The 16,871-nt window shown below is 37.7% G+C and overlaps 1 protein-coding gene across 1 annotated transcript in view; it reads right to left on the reverse strand.

The window, feature by feature from the left end:
- Positions 1 to 3,407: 3,407 nt before the first annotated feature.
- HEMD (uroporphyrinogen-III synthase family protein) overlaps positions 3,408 to 16,871 on the reverse strand; it is a 249,679-nt gene continuing 236,215 nt past the window's right edge. Inside the window, exons 10-11 of the mRNA XM_089815017.1 lie at positions 4,041 to 4,092; positions 3,408 to 3,801 (exon numbers count right to left, since the gene is read on the reverse strand). Coding sequence (XP_089671143.1) covers positions 3,787 to 3,801; positions 4,041 to 4,092 — 67 coding nt within the window. The 3' untranslated portion in view covers positions 3,408 to 3,786. The remainder of the gene's footprint in view (positions 3,802 to 4,040; positions 4,093 to 16,871) is intronic.

The raw sequence follows: 16,871 nt of genomic DNA on the forward strand, positions 1-16,871 counted from the left end.
CCTAGGCTCTACAAATTAAACAATCAGACTTAATATATATCTAGCATCATTCTTCTATCTTCAATGGTATACACAATCAAACCCGAGGACAGGTTTGATGGGAAAAAACACTTTGATGCTTGGAAATTCAAAATCATGATGGTTCTTAAAGAAAATGATGTAAAACAATTTGTTGATTCAACATTCAAAAAACTTTTTGTTGAACCTAATAAAACTATCTAGAGTAAAGGAAATAGGAAAGCCATGCAGATCATATTAGATGGAGTAAAAAATAAAATAGTACCCATGCTAATGAAACATCAAACACCATTTAATATGACGAATGCATTATTAAATACATATGAGGTCAACAATGCAACTACAGTCCTCATTCTAAAAAGACAACTAAATCATATCCAAATAAAAAAGGGAGAATCGATGAATTCTTACTTCCTAAGGGTTGCTAGTCTAAGAGATGAACTTGCAAGTATAGGAACCATAATTGATGACAAGGAACTAACACTAATAGCTATAGATTGATTACCAGATTCATGGGATACATTCATACAAGGAGTAAGTGTCAGAGACAATCTTCCTGACTTCAATAGACTTAAGGGAGATTGTCTTTAGGAAAAATCTAGAAAACTTAAGAAAGGGGGAAAGTTGAAAACTTAAGACAAAGAATTTCATGTTCTCAATGCAAATTCCTATAAAAGTAAGAAAAAGAATTTCAAGAAGAAGGGTAATCAATGGAATGACAAACCTAAGAAAGATCATAAGAAGTAAAATGCTTCAAATGTGAAAAGTTTGGACACTATAGATCTAATTACCTTGAGAATTCTAAACAAGTAAATTGTACAAACATTACTAAAGAAGATAACTATGATCCTGAGAATCGTGTATTGCATTCGGTACTCACATGAAGTATCAAGCAAGGCATGGGTGATTGATAATGGATCATCTCGATATATTACAAAATACAAAGAAACACTAAACTCTATATCTGAAGAAGTTGATGGCGAAGTTACCATCGGTGATAATTCCGCTCATTCAGTCAAAGGAATTGAGAATTGCACCTTGAAACTAAAGTTAGGTAGTTCTCTACATCTCAAAGGAGTACTTTATGTACCAAGAATAAAAAGGAATTTAATCTTGATTACAACACTAGAAGATGATTGACATAATGTTGCACTCATGAACAATAAAGTAATGACATGGACTAAGAACTCCTCATTTAAGAAAGCAGCCTTCAGTAGCACAAAGTTCCACATAAGCCGAATACATTGTAGCAACAATGGCTTCTCGTGAAGCTATTTGGCTTAGAAAGTTACTTGTGAGATTATTTGGTCAAGCCATGAATCTTACGATTATTCATTGTGATAATCAGAGTTCAACCAAGCTTTCTGTGAATCTAATTTTTCATGACAAGTCCAAACATATCAAAATTCCTTACCACTATGTAACGGATATGGTAGATAGGAATACTATAAAATTATAATACATTTGCACTATAGATGACACAATAGATAATCTTAATACATTTGCACTACAGATAACACAACTATTAATCTTACCAAACCTCTCTCTAATAAAATATTTTTTATTGTCAAGCTATTGACTGTTATGGGCTCCACCATTTGAATTCATTATCTAAGAGGTGATGACCTCTAAAATAATGAACACTTGTATAAAAGACATTATGAGAGATGACGATGTCTTCGATAATGTACTAAATAATAGAGATCTACTGTCAGATCTAGATGAGTTCAAGATCACATTGTGATGTAGACATTGTTATGCCTATGAGTCACCATTTGGATAAAGGAAGAATTTTATTATTCTTCAGAATTTATCTCATGTTCTGGTAGATCTTAACTCAAGATCATGTTGTGATATATGAATGTCCGTACCTATGAGTCACAACTTGAATAAATGAAGAATTCAATTATTCTCCAGACGTTATCTTGTATATTGTATTCTTTTCAATATTGTTATCATTAGTATCAATGATATGTCATATCACAGGTATAGTAATATGGCATAGTATCATGTGTTCGATGATACCACATGTTAAGAAGATTTTGATAGATATAGAGTATCATTCTATTCTTATTCATCGTAATTGATGATGCTAGATATGTTATCTCTCAATATGATTATCAAGTTAAGAGGGAGTGTTAAGTCTATAACTTCGATATTATACTGAAATGATTGCACAAGATCATTCAGATCTGTTCTTGCATGAAAGGCCTATTAATACTTGCTCCTTGTCTAAGGCATGATCGACGTCTCCCTTGGGTGATGATATTTAAGTATGAAACTAAACTAACCTTAATTTGTTTGATAACAAACATTAATTATCTTCCTTTGGCACTGATTATGGGAAGTTAGATAAAGGCTGACCTAGATAGAGTCATATCCCTTCAAGGGACATGCCCTTTGGTTACCTTATATATGTGGGGTTTGGTTGTAGTTAAAGGACACAACAAGTACAAGTCTGCTCCTTTAAGTGAGTCTGCCCCTTACGAATTAATGCAGAGATAAAGAAATTCAGAATAATAAATATATTATAGACATTTCTTCAGACAAGCCTGATTGAGGAAGATCATCTTCAGCAAGCATACAGAAAGGTATTATCTCAGATTTGATTACTTAGAATTTGCAGAAACTTTACACATCTCTGATACCCTCCAAAGTATTGACACAAGAAAGTGGCAGATTTAAGGTTTTCATAGAGGGAAATCATCCCGAATTCTCGAAAGGGACACATCTTATGTTCCAAATAGCACGCATACCTTTTACAGCAGTAATCACTGGAACAATCAAACTCGTGATCCAATAATGGCTAGCATGGACTGAAGTGAAACGGACTCTCCCCTTGATCTGATAGTAGCTACCAAGGTAATTTCAAGCAGCAGTAGAGGTGTTCCCTTCCGAAAATTGAGATTGATATTCTGTTTGCAACTTTGAGTTGTCAGTTTTGTAAGTTTCTATAGAGTTATATCATACTCTCCTCCAACTAGGTGATTGGTGACCCAATAATGAAATCACATTCTCTATTTCGCTTGCTGCCGTATAGAAAACTTATTCTCAAAATTTACAATTTGGCATATTTCTTATAACATAAATCTGCATATGATGACCATATTCATAGACGTTCAGTTATGTATCTTCAAGATTAGCTTGTCTCGTTCCATGCATTATGATTAAAAAATTAGTTTACACACATTTCTTATTTCACTGAAAATCAATCATTTTGAGACAAGAAGTTTGGAACTTTGGGGCACTCCAATTCACAGCATTGGTAAAATTTATCTCCAAGCCTGCCTAGGAATATGTAACTAACAAGATAAATAACACAACTAATTCCAAATAGAAAGTTAAAATGTTATAAATAAATAGTCACAAGAGGAAACACTGCATCCAAATTCAAGTAAAGGAAGGAATATTATATTATGATATTATCATAGCATCCGAGTATGTAAGATACAATATCTACAAGAGGGTCTTGTGTGATCCCATTACACCTGAAAGTATTCCTCATGCAAAAGCATGCAGTTGAAGAATTAAATAGCCAGGGTCAAACAATTTGAGATTATAGACTTGAGAATAGTTCTGCTCATAAAATATACTGTTTTTTGCTTGCAAAACTTGATACAATATGTCTCACAAAAATAGTTTCATGTTCCAAATCTCCAGAGTAATTTTCAACTTGTTGCTCATCATGTGAGAAGGATTACAGAGCACCACTAACATCTTTCGGAGAAATGTGAGCAAGCCACATAGTTTCAACTGCATGTTTGTAAATCAGCAGGTCAAAACCTGTTCAAATTGTGAAGGCAAGTTAGTAGACCTTGTATGACTACAGGAAGTTATAATAAGTCTTCCAACTTAAAATTGTTAAATTACTACACCACCAAACCAATTTAATAGCATTTTCTTTTGAAGCAAAATGCCATACACAAATCTTCTAAGATAATGATCTAACAAATTCGTTTCGACTATTATTTTGTATGAAACACATTCAATATTTCAAGAAGCTAACAGAATGCTCAGAAAACCTTTTGAAGTGAATCTTGAGATCTCAAAGCCTCCATGATGCTCTCCACCCACCTGCTATAAACATCAGTTAGAAAATGGTCAGATGAATACATTCCCAACATTAAACCCATCTATACCATTGTTTTGAGTAAGCAAAAGTAGAAAGGATCTTTCATAATAAAATAGAAACAACTCCACAATATTAAAAGTTTTAAGGATAGTGGTTCAGATTAAAGGTTTCTAAAATGTGTTTGTATGGTCCAGCATTGGAACTATAAGAAACATACGCGATTCATCTAATTAGATTTAGATTTAAGAGCTTCTCTTGACAAGATAAATTGAACTGAAATAAATGAATTATGTATTCCATGACAGCCACAATCTGTCATATAAAATAGCAAGCTATAATTGATAGATCTTATATTGAGTCACAGAAAAAAAGAACCTTCAAAAATTACCGCATCTAATTCTTGGCTTGGAAATCCCTAATGACACGACTGAGTAAAAGCCTATTGTGAAAATGCGCCTTGATCTTGCATTCCTAATGGTCATTAATGCATTTTGTATGCACTTTGTTGTCGGTAAAAACTATATTGTAGCCGACAGGTTGAGTTGGTATCTGGAAGGTCGCATGACAGTTGAGTCACCCTTTTGGAAAGTATATGTACATCGTCCGAATGGATTTATGGATCATCATTGTAATTGGATTGCATATATGCTTATATGAATAAAGTATCTGTTTTGTGTTACATTCTAATCTATTAATGCGATAAGTATCCATTTACCCTTTATGTTTACCCTTTATGGTAAACATTTGGGTATTCTAGTGATTTTATCTTTTTTTGGGAGAGCTGGCACCCATTTGGAGGATGCATGGATTTTCAAGCAGTTTTGTGGCCACAGATGAGGAAGCAGGTGTCTAACTTTGAGGTGGCGCAATTTGGCCATGGCATCTTTTTCTGTAAGGCCATTATGAAGGGAGTTACAAATGACAAATTATAAGGTGTAAGAACATTTTAAGAGGGAGGTCATAATAGAATCTTGACCAAAAATATTGAAGGTCAGTACATTTTTTAGGGAGCATCTTTGAGTATGTTGAACGAGGATAAATTGGGTGCCCAAGTTTAGGTGGTCAAATATGACAATTTATGAAAAGAACATCGAAAAAATAGCCAAAGGATTTTTACCAAGGAGAGTGTTACAATTTAATGTTTTACTTTGGGCACCATACCTCCACTATTATTGCTAATAGTTTTCCTGAACTATTCATGGTTTCTAGCTTGAACTTTTTTTCATTTATATGGTGCTTGGAGTTATTGTTTATATAGTTGATTTGCAAGTAGCCTTATGTTTCCTAATTCACTATAGATTTGTATGTTGGCAATACTCTGTGTGAAGTCTTGCTCTCTCATAGGGATGCTTTGGAGTATGGTTCTTCTCCCAAAGGAGTTTTCCTCACATACATCTTGTGCTATGGTATATTTCTTATTTAATGTTCATTAGTGTTTCTTTTTGTAGTTGCAAGATTAATATTTGGATTATTCTTTGATCAGATTGGTGTGGGAAGCATTTTTGCATACCTTATTTTCTTTCCAAGTCCTCTACGAGTTTGATAGTAGAGATACATGCCCCTATATCATTGCATCTATAATCCATAGGGAATCTATAGGGGTATAAAACCTATAAAAAGAAAACTCGGCAGAGACAAAGAATTAAGAACGATTCTTGTAAACTAGGCAGTCCAATATCTTTCAAGATCTATTGACTAAACAAGGAAATAAGCAAGAAGAATCCATGTTAGCACATGCTTGCTGATATTTGCCAAAAGAGTACTATCTAAACAACCATAATAATATAGGCCCTAGGTGTATGCAAAAGCTACGTGAAATAAACTAGTGCATGAAATAGAGCGATACAAAATCAGCACAATTTTTTGGTTTTCTTATTCTATACATAGCATTCCCTTAAGGAAAGGTGCATGATTGCTATCTTCTAATGTACCTAGTTGTCTATTTGATTGTTTGAATGAATGATAAGCTACGTTGCAGATATGTACAAATAGATTGTGGAGATCTCATATTGTGGAGGCCAAAAATTGCTCGAAAGTTGAATCATTCCTATGGAAGTGGAGATGTCTCCTATGTTCAACACATCTCTTCATGGTTGAGTGTAACCATTTGCTAGCAAATACTTGATGATCTAGTGGATGACATATAGCATAGTCCAAGCTCAAGAATGTTGGGAAAATATTGTGTTGTACACCTTGAATAATAATGCATATTTTTGTAATATTTTATTTTATAATGTAAATGTTGCACCTAGGAGCACCTAGATGGACGTGGAACATGTAGAGATTCCCATGGAGTATTCTTGGGACCACTTGGTGAGTGTATTGTAACATTGTAATATTATTTGATGTAATTATTTAATATTGGGAAAACAAAGTGCCCAATATTATATATGGAGTCAAATGGTTTGGTAGCACATGGTTTATCTAATAGCATTTAGTGGTTTTGTGGGAGCCTGTTTCTACAAAAGCAACCACAACGGTAGTTGTTGAGGTCAACCATGTTAGCATTTATGGCATGAGATGTGTGGATTCATGCTTGTTTACATGGAGTGCTTGTTTATGGTTGGGGCTTAGAATGCTTTCATGGTTGTATTGCAATGCTGATTTGGTGAATAGTACGTGGATGACGGATGCATTCAGAGGCTGAGTTTTTTCTTTTATGAGGGTTTTTCCTCGGGTATATTGTGTCACATTTTTGTGGATATGTTGTTTATTCTTTTGTATGTGGATTCTAAGTGTTTAATATTTATTTGCATAAGATTTATTATGGTTATGTGGAAATTGTCATATAATTGGCTGCAAGTTTCCTTACAAGTGGTATGAGAGCTATGGTTTTCTTGTTATAACCCTAAGCTGAATCCATGAGAATGCATGAAAGAATGATAAGGAAATGCAAGATATGAGGGTTTGTTGCAGATTTGCAGGTTGTAAATTTCTGAGGTTTTGCAAATCTGATTTTATAAAAAATTGTCTCATAAGGGTTTTTCCTTGAATGTGCATTTAAATGGTACTTTTGGGACTGAGGTTTCTGATTTGACCCTGTGAGACAAAATGGATTACCTGGTTGTGTTCAGGGAGGCTGAGAGATGAATTTTGATATAAAACTTGATACCCTTTGATGACAATGATTTTTGATTTGGAAAAAAATTAGCATGTACAACCTTTCGACCTCAGTTACCAGGTTCTGCTGTTTAGGCCCGGGTCTTGGTACTGGTACAGTTTTGGTACTGGTTCTTATGGGGTACTTAATGGGTTCTTTGTGGGTCCTTTTGTAAAAGATCCACAAAGAGCTTGGGCACCCACGAAATACTAGAGGGCGTTAGGTCAGTCTATGCATGTATTTCTGATTTTTTAATCAGCATGCTCTTGTATCAGCTTTAGATAGTGTCTTGCAACAGTTTGGTAATATTATTCAAGTCAAAATTGGTCCATGTAATGCCTTCAGTTTATGACAGTAGTGCAAATCATTCTACTTCAATTCGTTTGAAGGTCAGGGATTAATTTTTTTATTTGTAGATTTGATAAAATTACTGTTGATAGATTTGTAAAAGCCAGCCCATAGTTATGTTTATTGATCATGTTCAAATTGATGTCAATTTGTAATGCATGTAAGCTAAAACTATATGAGTAATGCAATTATTTATTTATAATTTTATTGGCCATTATGGATTTATGAGTATCACTCCTTTTTATATATGTAACTTTGATGATTGAACATATATACATACATATACAGACGAACCTGAATCCACAAGGGAGGGAAAAATTGTCGTACCCACATACCCGAACCTCGTATTCGTACCAGAACCAGAATCCGAATTGGCAACTTAGCTTTCGACCATACAATTTGTGTTAGTACAATTGCGTTTGGAAAAGTAAAAATAAATCCGTAATTGGAAAAAACTATTGAAGGCATCTATTGAAAAAAAATGTTTTGGAGCCAAGGACATCATCCCCCACCCCTGCGACCTGCAAGACACTGAGAACACACCACAATTTGATTGCGGGCACTTCACAATACTCTGCAGGTGTACCCGAAAGTACTATGGAGCCCACAACCACTTTGGCTCCCATAGTAGAGTGCGGACTGTTGGGTGGATATTTTGCAATTAACAGTTTTGGGTAAAAATCCAGTCACAAAATAGGATGACCAGCCATAGCGTGTGAGATAGAGTCTCTCTTACCTTAAAGGGAAGGCTCCCCCTTCTCACCGTTCCTTGGATCAACTCAAGGTAAGCAAGAAGTTGAGAGATTTATAAAATAAGTGTTACCAATATCCTTTCTTCTTATCTTTCAAGAAAGAATCCACTTACTCGTAGAGCGAGTAATGGGCAGGGTGAATCTCTAACTACACTTCTATCAAGAGCTGGAAACAGTGATATCGATAAACCTTTATTAACTCAAAGGCTAGCTAAAAATGTACCGGTTTGGCTCTAAATCCAATCGTACTTCTATATGGAAAAAACTTTACAATTAGGGCACAAAGACTCCTAAAAGTAAAAAAACTATTTTGCGAATTAAGAAGAAAATATAAGCTATAGACAAAGCTTCTAGCTATACACTTTCAAGATTGCTCCTGGCCAAAGCTCTAGCTTCAATTGCTTCCTAACTCTTTTCTATTCAATTCACGAGATACAATTACCTATAACACAAGATAATATGAATCAAAGATAACTTGGATGAATTATAGACAAAGCTTACAACTCACACAAACAACAATCTCACTTAATCAAAGTTAAGTATCAAATGCTCCTTTGTATTCACTTTCTCTCAAAATGGTGCTTACACAAAGAAAGTTCTACTGGCACAATTTCTCTAGAGCTCTCTTGCATAAAGATAATGATGATTTTACAATGAGGGGGCTCTCTTTAATATAGGCAAAGAAGTTGAGAAAAAGGTGGAGGAAAAAGAGGGAGCAGCTCAACCAACTTTGACCTAGTCTAACTACAAAAGAAAATAAAGGGTTACATGCAACTGTACATGCAACTCACATTGCATCCTATCACATACATGTAATTCTCATTACATGTAATTATGCTTTTTCATGTAATGCATTTTATACAACTACTAACATGAAATAAAAATAAAACAACAATCTTAGAGATTTTTTCTTAGTGCCTTGAATTTGACAATGATGTCACGCACTGTGGGAAGATCAACAATATCCATAGTCTTCGATATGGCTTCAACTCTCACTGCATTTTCATATGCTGATTGCACAACTTTGGAACTTGCTGCTGTAGTATCTAACAAGTGTTTTGTTAAGGATTTATACAAAACAAACTTGTTCATCGTGTGCGAACCAAAATCTTCAAAATCTACATCAGCATTGATCTTGATTGTATATTCTGAATTTACTCTCTTTGCTGCCATAAGATGACCAAAATCATCAGTAACACGGCATCCCATCTATTCCAAATCACAAGTAACACTTGTTTCAATTGCTTGACAATCTCCAAAGGCCACTTGCAACTTTGTGATGAGCTTCTTCAATGTCTCCTCCTTGTAACCAATGAGTCCTTGAAATCTGAAGAACATTTCACATGACGGAAGAATGTCACACGAGACCATAGCATCCAGATCAAATTTTATCATTTCATCCCAATCATCAAGGATTTCTTTCAGGTTATTTTGCTTCTTAAGTCAATGAAGAAATTAAGTTTCGCTCCATTTCGTTCATCTCTTTGACATGCCTAAGAATTGCAAATGTCTCTGTGATGGCTTGAACTCCTTCAAAAATAATTTCCTATATCCAAGACTTGGCAGCTTCAATTAACCTTTTCTTTTTAGACGTTTGAGGCATAACAACAACACTTTGAGAAGATTGTTTCTGGATAACCTCATTCAAACGAGAGATCTCCTAATTCAACCGATTCTTCTTTTCCCATAGCTCATGATTGCTTTTTGATACATTTATCAATGCATCTTGAGCATCTTGCAAACGCCCCAAACGTGATTGCTTTCCAACTTCAACCTTAGTAAACTTGTAGTCAGAACAAGTAAGTTCTCCTCAACAGGTTTATCTACCAAGGGCTCAACAATCTCAACAAATTTGGTTTTATCAAAATCAACCAAAATTCTAGAAACAATCTTATCTTTCAAAGATTTGGATTTAGTTTTCTTAACAGGAAGATTGTTAGGAGGAACAACCACTTTCCTTCTCTTTGTTGTTATTTTACTCAACCATGCAAGCAGGCTGAAACTTTCATCTGCAGAAGCAGGCATAGTGGAGACCATTGGCATTGATCTAGATTGTATATCCGTAGTGACTGAGTAAGATTCAGTTTGTATTGCTGAAGGCATAGGAACATGTTGAGAAGACTCCGTCATGAAAAGTTCAAATCCTGTCAAAAATGTATCAAGTTGGGAAACTTGACCACTGGTAAGAGTCGGAAAATCTTCAAATACATTTACTTAGTGAGCATATTGTTCATGTGCAGGGATGCAAGGAGCAACAGAAGAAATAGGAAGAGCCATGATATTAACCTCCAAGACTGGAATGGAAAGAGTGAAAACAATGGAAATTGAGTCCACATCATCATCAACCTCATGCAAAAAAGGTTCATGTATAGAAGACGTACAGGCTTGTGCAGGCTTTGGAGGAGATATGATCATGATTTCCCTTCTTAATCTGAATCTCTTTTATCAGATTTTGTTTCCAATTCTTCTTCTGATTCTGCTACTGATTCTTGAATTGGCTCAGAAACTTGAAATGATTTAGTTCCTTTTCCGCCCTTCAATTTGAATTCGAGGGAAACCTTGGCACCAGAAGATAAGGCACCATCTTTCCCTGTAATCTCCAGTTGTGATTTCCTGCCAGGAGGACCAAAACTTCCACAATCCAGGCCCATCTTAGGATTTACTCTTTTAAGGCTTTTACTTTTCAACCATTTGTTGGTGTTTACTAGGATGGATTGAAATCTGTCCATGATAGATGTACCTTCCTTTTGTTGCCATTGAATAGGAAAAGGGCACTTCTTATCAAAGCCGGTTTGATGAAACTCAAGATTAAGGATGTCGCCATCATCTTCAACTTGAAAATCTGAAGGGATTTCCAACATGTTTGTAATGTTCCTAAGGTGAACTCGGCCTGTAGGTGATCTCGATCTGTAGGCAATTACTTAGGTAGCCTTGTTGTATGCTCCTAGTAGCAAAATGCTTTAGGTAGTTCTTCCTCCGTGCTTCGGGTAATCTTTCTAGTACTTTGGGATGTTCTCCTTATGCCTCGGGTAGTCTTTCCAGTGCCTCAAGTAGTTCTCCTCCGTGCCTCGAGTAGTCTTTCCAGTGCCTCAAGTAGTTCTCCTCCGTGCCTCGAGTAGTCTTTCCAGTGCCTCGAGATGTTCTCCTTCGTGACTCGGGTAGTCTTTCTAGTGCGTCAGGTAGTTCTCCTCCGTGCCTCGGGTAGTCTTTCCAGTGCCTCAGGATGTTCTCCTCTATGCCTCAAGAAGTCTTTTCAGTGCCTCAAGTTGTGTGCCGTACATTGTCAATGTGTAGGATGAAAAGGCCGTATGGTACCTTATTGGTTGTATGTTGGGGTCTGACCATACGGACAGTAGGAGGCCGTATGATAGACAAGGCCAGGAAGGCTGTACGATGTCAAGGTCGTACGATAGCTTCAGCCAAGGCCGCACGGGATCAGTCCGTACAATAGCCTTGTTGTGACGGGGTACAGTTTGCAAGTTGTGGCTCGTCGAGAAGTTACTGTCGATGAGCTGCGTACGATTCCGAAGATGAACAATATTTGATAAGAAATCCAAATATGCAAACAAGAGATACCAACAAAGTCGCTCCACAAAATATATATATCGATATTTGCCAGAATCAAATCAAGAAATACACTGACAAAATAGGGTGAGGGTTGATTCCCACTATAATCGAGACAAGCTAAATAGGGAAGGTTTTTCACTTCCGAAATGGCGAATAACAGAGAACTCCAACAGGAATTCGTAGTACATATAAAATAATCTAAAAGCATACTTAAAGACAACCTACATGCCGTGCTTAAATACCTGTCGGAGACAACATTCCGAGGGTGTACAAAGATAGTCGACGGCAACACAACTACGGAAACAAAAATGAAATGGGTTCGAGATACATTAAATCAATTGGCCCGTTACAAAAGTTTGATTTATTATTTATTTTATAACATGTCAGGTGCTGGAGAATGTGCTCGCCCTCCCACGTCACATCGTTCAATGGCAAGTGTTTCCAATGCACCAGATATTCCTTCACCGTATGGTTCCATAGGGTCTTTTCACGTACTTCGATGATCTCAGCCGGTTCCAAAATGAGCTTTCCTTCTTCATTGAGTGGCGGAAAGTCAGTAGCAACTATGACGTTTTGCCCTACGACTTTCTTCAGACAAGAAACATGCAAGACATTATGAATGCGGCTACCCTCTGGAAGTTCCAACTCATAGGCAACTTCCCCAATGTGGTGAGTTACACGATAGGGGCCATAGAATTGAGGTTTCAATTTTTCTTTTCCTTTTTCCTTCAATGAGGATTGTCGATAGGGTTCGACCCAGAGATAGACCAAATCCCCTACTTTGAAACTCCTCTCCATTTTGTGTTTGTTGATGTACATCTTTTGTTGATTCTGTGCCCTCTATAGATTGTCTTTCAAGTCTCTCAGAATGTCCTGTCCCTCCTGAAACCAATCCCTCGCCCTTGGTGCGCGACTGTCACCTAGAACTGTGTCGATGAAGGAAAGGGGTTCATACCCGTACAAAACTTTGAATGGTGTCATTTTGATGGACATGTGATATATGGTATTGTAACAATATTCCTCGAAATGGATCCATTTTACCCACATTCGTTGCGCCGAAACGTAGTTCCGAAGGTAACCTTCGAGCCATTTGTTCACAATCTCCATTTGTTTGTTTGTCTGCAGGTGGTAACTAGCACTTGGTGACAATTTTGTCCCTGCCATCCGAAATAGTTCTATCCAGAAGATACTGATGAATCGCCCATCCTAGTCACTGACAATGTTTCAAGGTAACCCGTGCAAACGAAAGACTTCTCTAAAAAATAGCTCGGTAACCTGTACAGCTTGAAATTCTGAGGGGATGGCGAAGAAATGTGCATACTTTGTCAACTTGTCAACCACCACAAAAATACAATCCTTCTCGTTCACCTTGGAAAGCCTTGTTATGAAATCCATCGAGATACTTTCCCACTTATGTTTTGGAATTGGCAGCGGTTGCAGTGACTCGGCAGGTGGAGTATGTTCGGATTTGTTTTGCTGGCAGACTGCCCACTCTCTTACATATTGCAACACGTCCCCTTCTAATCCTTTCCATGAAAACCTCTCCCGTAGACTTTTGTACATTTTGAGGAAGCCTGGGTGTCCTGCCAAGGGTGAGTCGTGTACCTCCTTTAGGATTTTATGTTTCAATTTAGATTCAGGCACTAGGAATATCCGACTCTTATAGTAAATGATGTCATCTACTACTCTATACCTGTCATCCTTGGTGATGCCATCCATTAGCTCATAGGCAAATGTGTTTTTGGAGTATTCTACTATTAATTGTGCTTTCCAATTGGCTAAAATCTGTGTTAGTAAGCAGACAACGGGCTTTCTGGACAAAGCATCTGCAACCAAATTGTTCTTTCCTTTTACATATTCAATATCAAAATCAAAGGCCTCAACCTTGTTTACCCATTTTTGTTGCTTCTCATTCAAATCCCGTTGCTCCAAAAAATATCTCAAACTATTGTGATCCGTGCGGACGACAAACTTGGCACCTACCAGATACTGCAGGAACTTGGTTAGTGCATGTATGATGGCCAACATCTCTTTGTCGTAGATGCAATAAAGGCATTTTGTTTGCATAAGCTTCCTGTTCTCATAAGCTATGGGGTGTCTATCCTGCATCAGTATTGCGCCAATGCCTTCTTCGGACACATCGCACTCCAAAATGAATGGTCGAGTGAAGTCAAGTAATGCAAGTATGAGACAAGTGCTCATGGCCTCTTTCAGTTTGTCGAAAGTGAGTTGTGCCTTTTCATTCCACTGAAAAGACCCCTTCTTTGTCAGATTTGTTAAAAGTGCGCTGAGCTGAGAGAATCCTTTGACGAACCTCCGGTAATAACTACATAGCTCGAAGAATCCTCGCAAATCTGTGAGTGATTTTGTGGGAGGCCAATCAAGGATAGCCTAAATTTTCTCTTGGTGCACTTGAATTCCGTATTTATTGACAGCATACCCCAGGTACAATATTTTTGTCATACCGAATTTACACTTGGACTGCTTGGTGAACAAGGACTGTTCCTCCATGATACTTAGGACTTCATTCAACTGCTTCAAGTGCTCCTCCCATGTCCTGCTATAGATAAGAAGATCATCAAAAAATACCAATAAGTACTTATGCAAGTGTTTGTTGAAGATGCAATTCATGCATGATTGGAATGTAGCAGGTGCATTGATCAATCTAAACGACATGACCAGAAACTCAATGTTTGTAGTGACAACGAAAGGCCATCTTCTCTACATCTTCCTCCCTCATGCGGATCTGATGGTATTTGGAACAAAGATCTATTTTTAAAAAAGTAGACCACGCCATGCAATTCATCTAGCAACTCATTTATCCTTGGAATGGGATATCTATTCTTTTTTTTTTTTTTGTTCAACGCGCAATAGTCCACACACATGCGCATCGTCTCGTCCTCCTTTTTGACCAATACCATAGATGACGCGAAAGGGCTAGAATTGGGACGGATCCATCCTTTCTCTAGCAATTCTTGAATTAGCTTTTCGATCTCATCTTTGAATTTCTTGGGTGGTAGTACGGTGTGGTTATGACTGGCTTGGCTCCTACTTCCAACTCAATAGTATGTTCAAACCCTCAATAGGGCAATATGCCGAGAGGAATATCCATGAAAACTTTATCATGTTTACTTAAAATATCCTGGAGTTCATCATCTTGTGGAGGTGTTCGTTGTCCTCTTATAGGTTCCGCTGAGATAAAACAGTGTGCCACCCACGCAACGTCATCACGTCGAAAAATTGCCTCCATCCGATGCGCAAAAACTTCCTTTGGTCCTTCATTTGCCATTCCGCAAAGGACAACCTTCTTTCCATTGACAACAAATGTGAAGTTCATCTGTTTGAAATTGAGTATATTCATCAAGTGTCTCCATCCACCGTATGCCTAGAATAACCTCCATGTCATCAAGGTCCACTATGAAGAAATCCTTAGTCACCGTGTGATTCGCCATTGTGATACTTAGCTGAGGAACAAGGTGCGTGTAGGGTAGAAGAGTCCCTCCGGCAACCTTGACCTGAAAGCCTGCATGCGCCTCCATAGGTAGACCTCTTCGCTTCACCAGAGATGAGTTAATGAAGTTTAGAGTGGCTTCGCTGTCCAGCATCACCATAACCCTTTGTCCTTGAAGGGTTCCTTGTACACGAAAAACTGTGCACCTCAGGCTACTGGATAAGGCAATAGTTTCTCCACGTTGTACCAAAGCTGCAATTCTCTCCGTACGGTTTAAACCGACCATGTTGGTGTCATTGTGAGGTTATTTCTCTTGGGACGGTATTTCTTCTTGTTCATCCTCATCATTGGACACGACTTTAATGTAATGGATCTTCCCCTTTCTGAGGCATCTGTGGCCAGGCTCCCAAGGTCCCTTGCAATTGAAACACAATTTCTTCCTTCGGAGTTCCTATCTAGTAGCTTCATCCAACGACGCCTTCCTGGACGGGGGTTTGTCCCTTGGAAACACCGGCAGTTTGGCATGTAAGTAACTTCAAGAGGATGATGCCGATGATGAGGCCATACTCTGTGCTTTATTGATTGCCTCTGATAGGGTGGTAGGATTGAACCCCTTTACCCAACCTTTCAGAGGTTTTGTTAATCCATCCATGAAGAGCACTACCTGTCTTCTTTCGAAAATGTCCGTGACCAAAACAAAGAGTTTTTGAAATTCTGCAATGAACTGATCGACCGATCCAGTTTGTCTCAGTTGTGCCAAATCTTTGAAATTGAGTTTCGAATCTTTACCATCGAATCACTCTATCAATCTTTCCGTGAATTCCGCATAAGTATTTATTTGATCATGCCCTAATGTGATGGTGCCATGATGCCACTATTCATGTGCAACTCCCTCCAGGTGCAGCACCGCAAATTTGATTGCTTCTTCTGGCATAGGATTCAACAGGAAGTATTAACCTTCATTACCCACGCTTGCGCAGATATGGAACCGGATCCATCAAATGGAGACAGATTTACTTTACTCAACTTCCTTCTCAGGTCATCATTAAAAATCCTCTATTTTCGCCTCCCGAAAATCTCATTCTCAAATCCGCGTAATCTTTGTAGGATATATCTTCCTAAGATTTGCATTCTTTCAATCTTCTTTCAATTGTTCTTGCATCTCTTCAAAGGTTGGTTGTTTCTCTCCGTATTGTGCCTCCGTCCATGGTGGAAAAGTTGGCATGGAAGGTCGAGAGTGTGCTGAATGAGGGTTCGATTTTCTTGACACTGAGTCGGCACTGTGACCATTTTGTTCTCCGGATATTTTATTGTCCACCAACTTCTTGAGAGTCTCTTCCATGAGTCGCTGAGTACTAGTGATCTGTGCCTGATTCCTAGCAAGTTCCCTCAATAGTGCCACGAGTTCAGTAGCTGTCGGTTCTGGCTCGACAAGCATTTGATCATCGGAATGTGTCCTCTTTCAGCTCACAGGCTGGCAGGATCGAAGGACTTTGATACCACTGTAATGTTCCTAAAGTTAACTCGGCCTGTAGGTGATCTTGATCCGTAGGCAATTACTTA

Source organism: Cupressus sempervirens, chromosome 2, assembly GCF_028749045.1.
Source record: "Cupressus sempervirens isolate cs-2001-9-10 chromosome 2, ASM2874904v1, whole genome shotgun sequence".
Taxonomy (NCBI): Eukaryota; Viridiplantae; Streptophyta; class Pinopsida; order Cupressales; family Cupressaceae; genus Cupressus; species Cupressus sempervirens.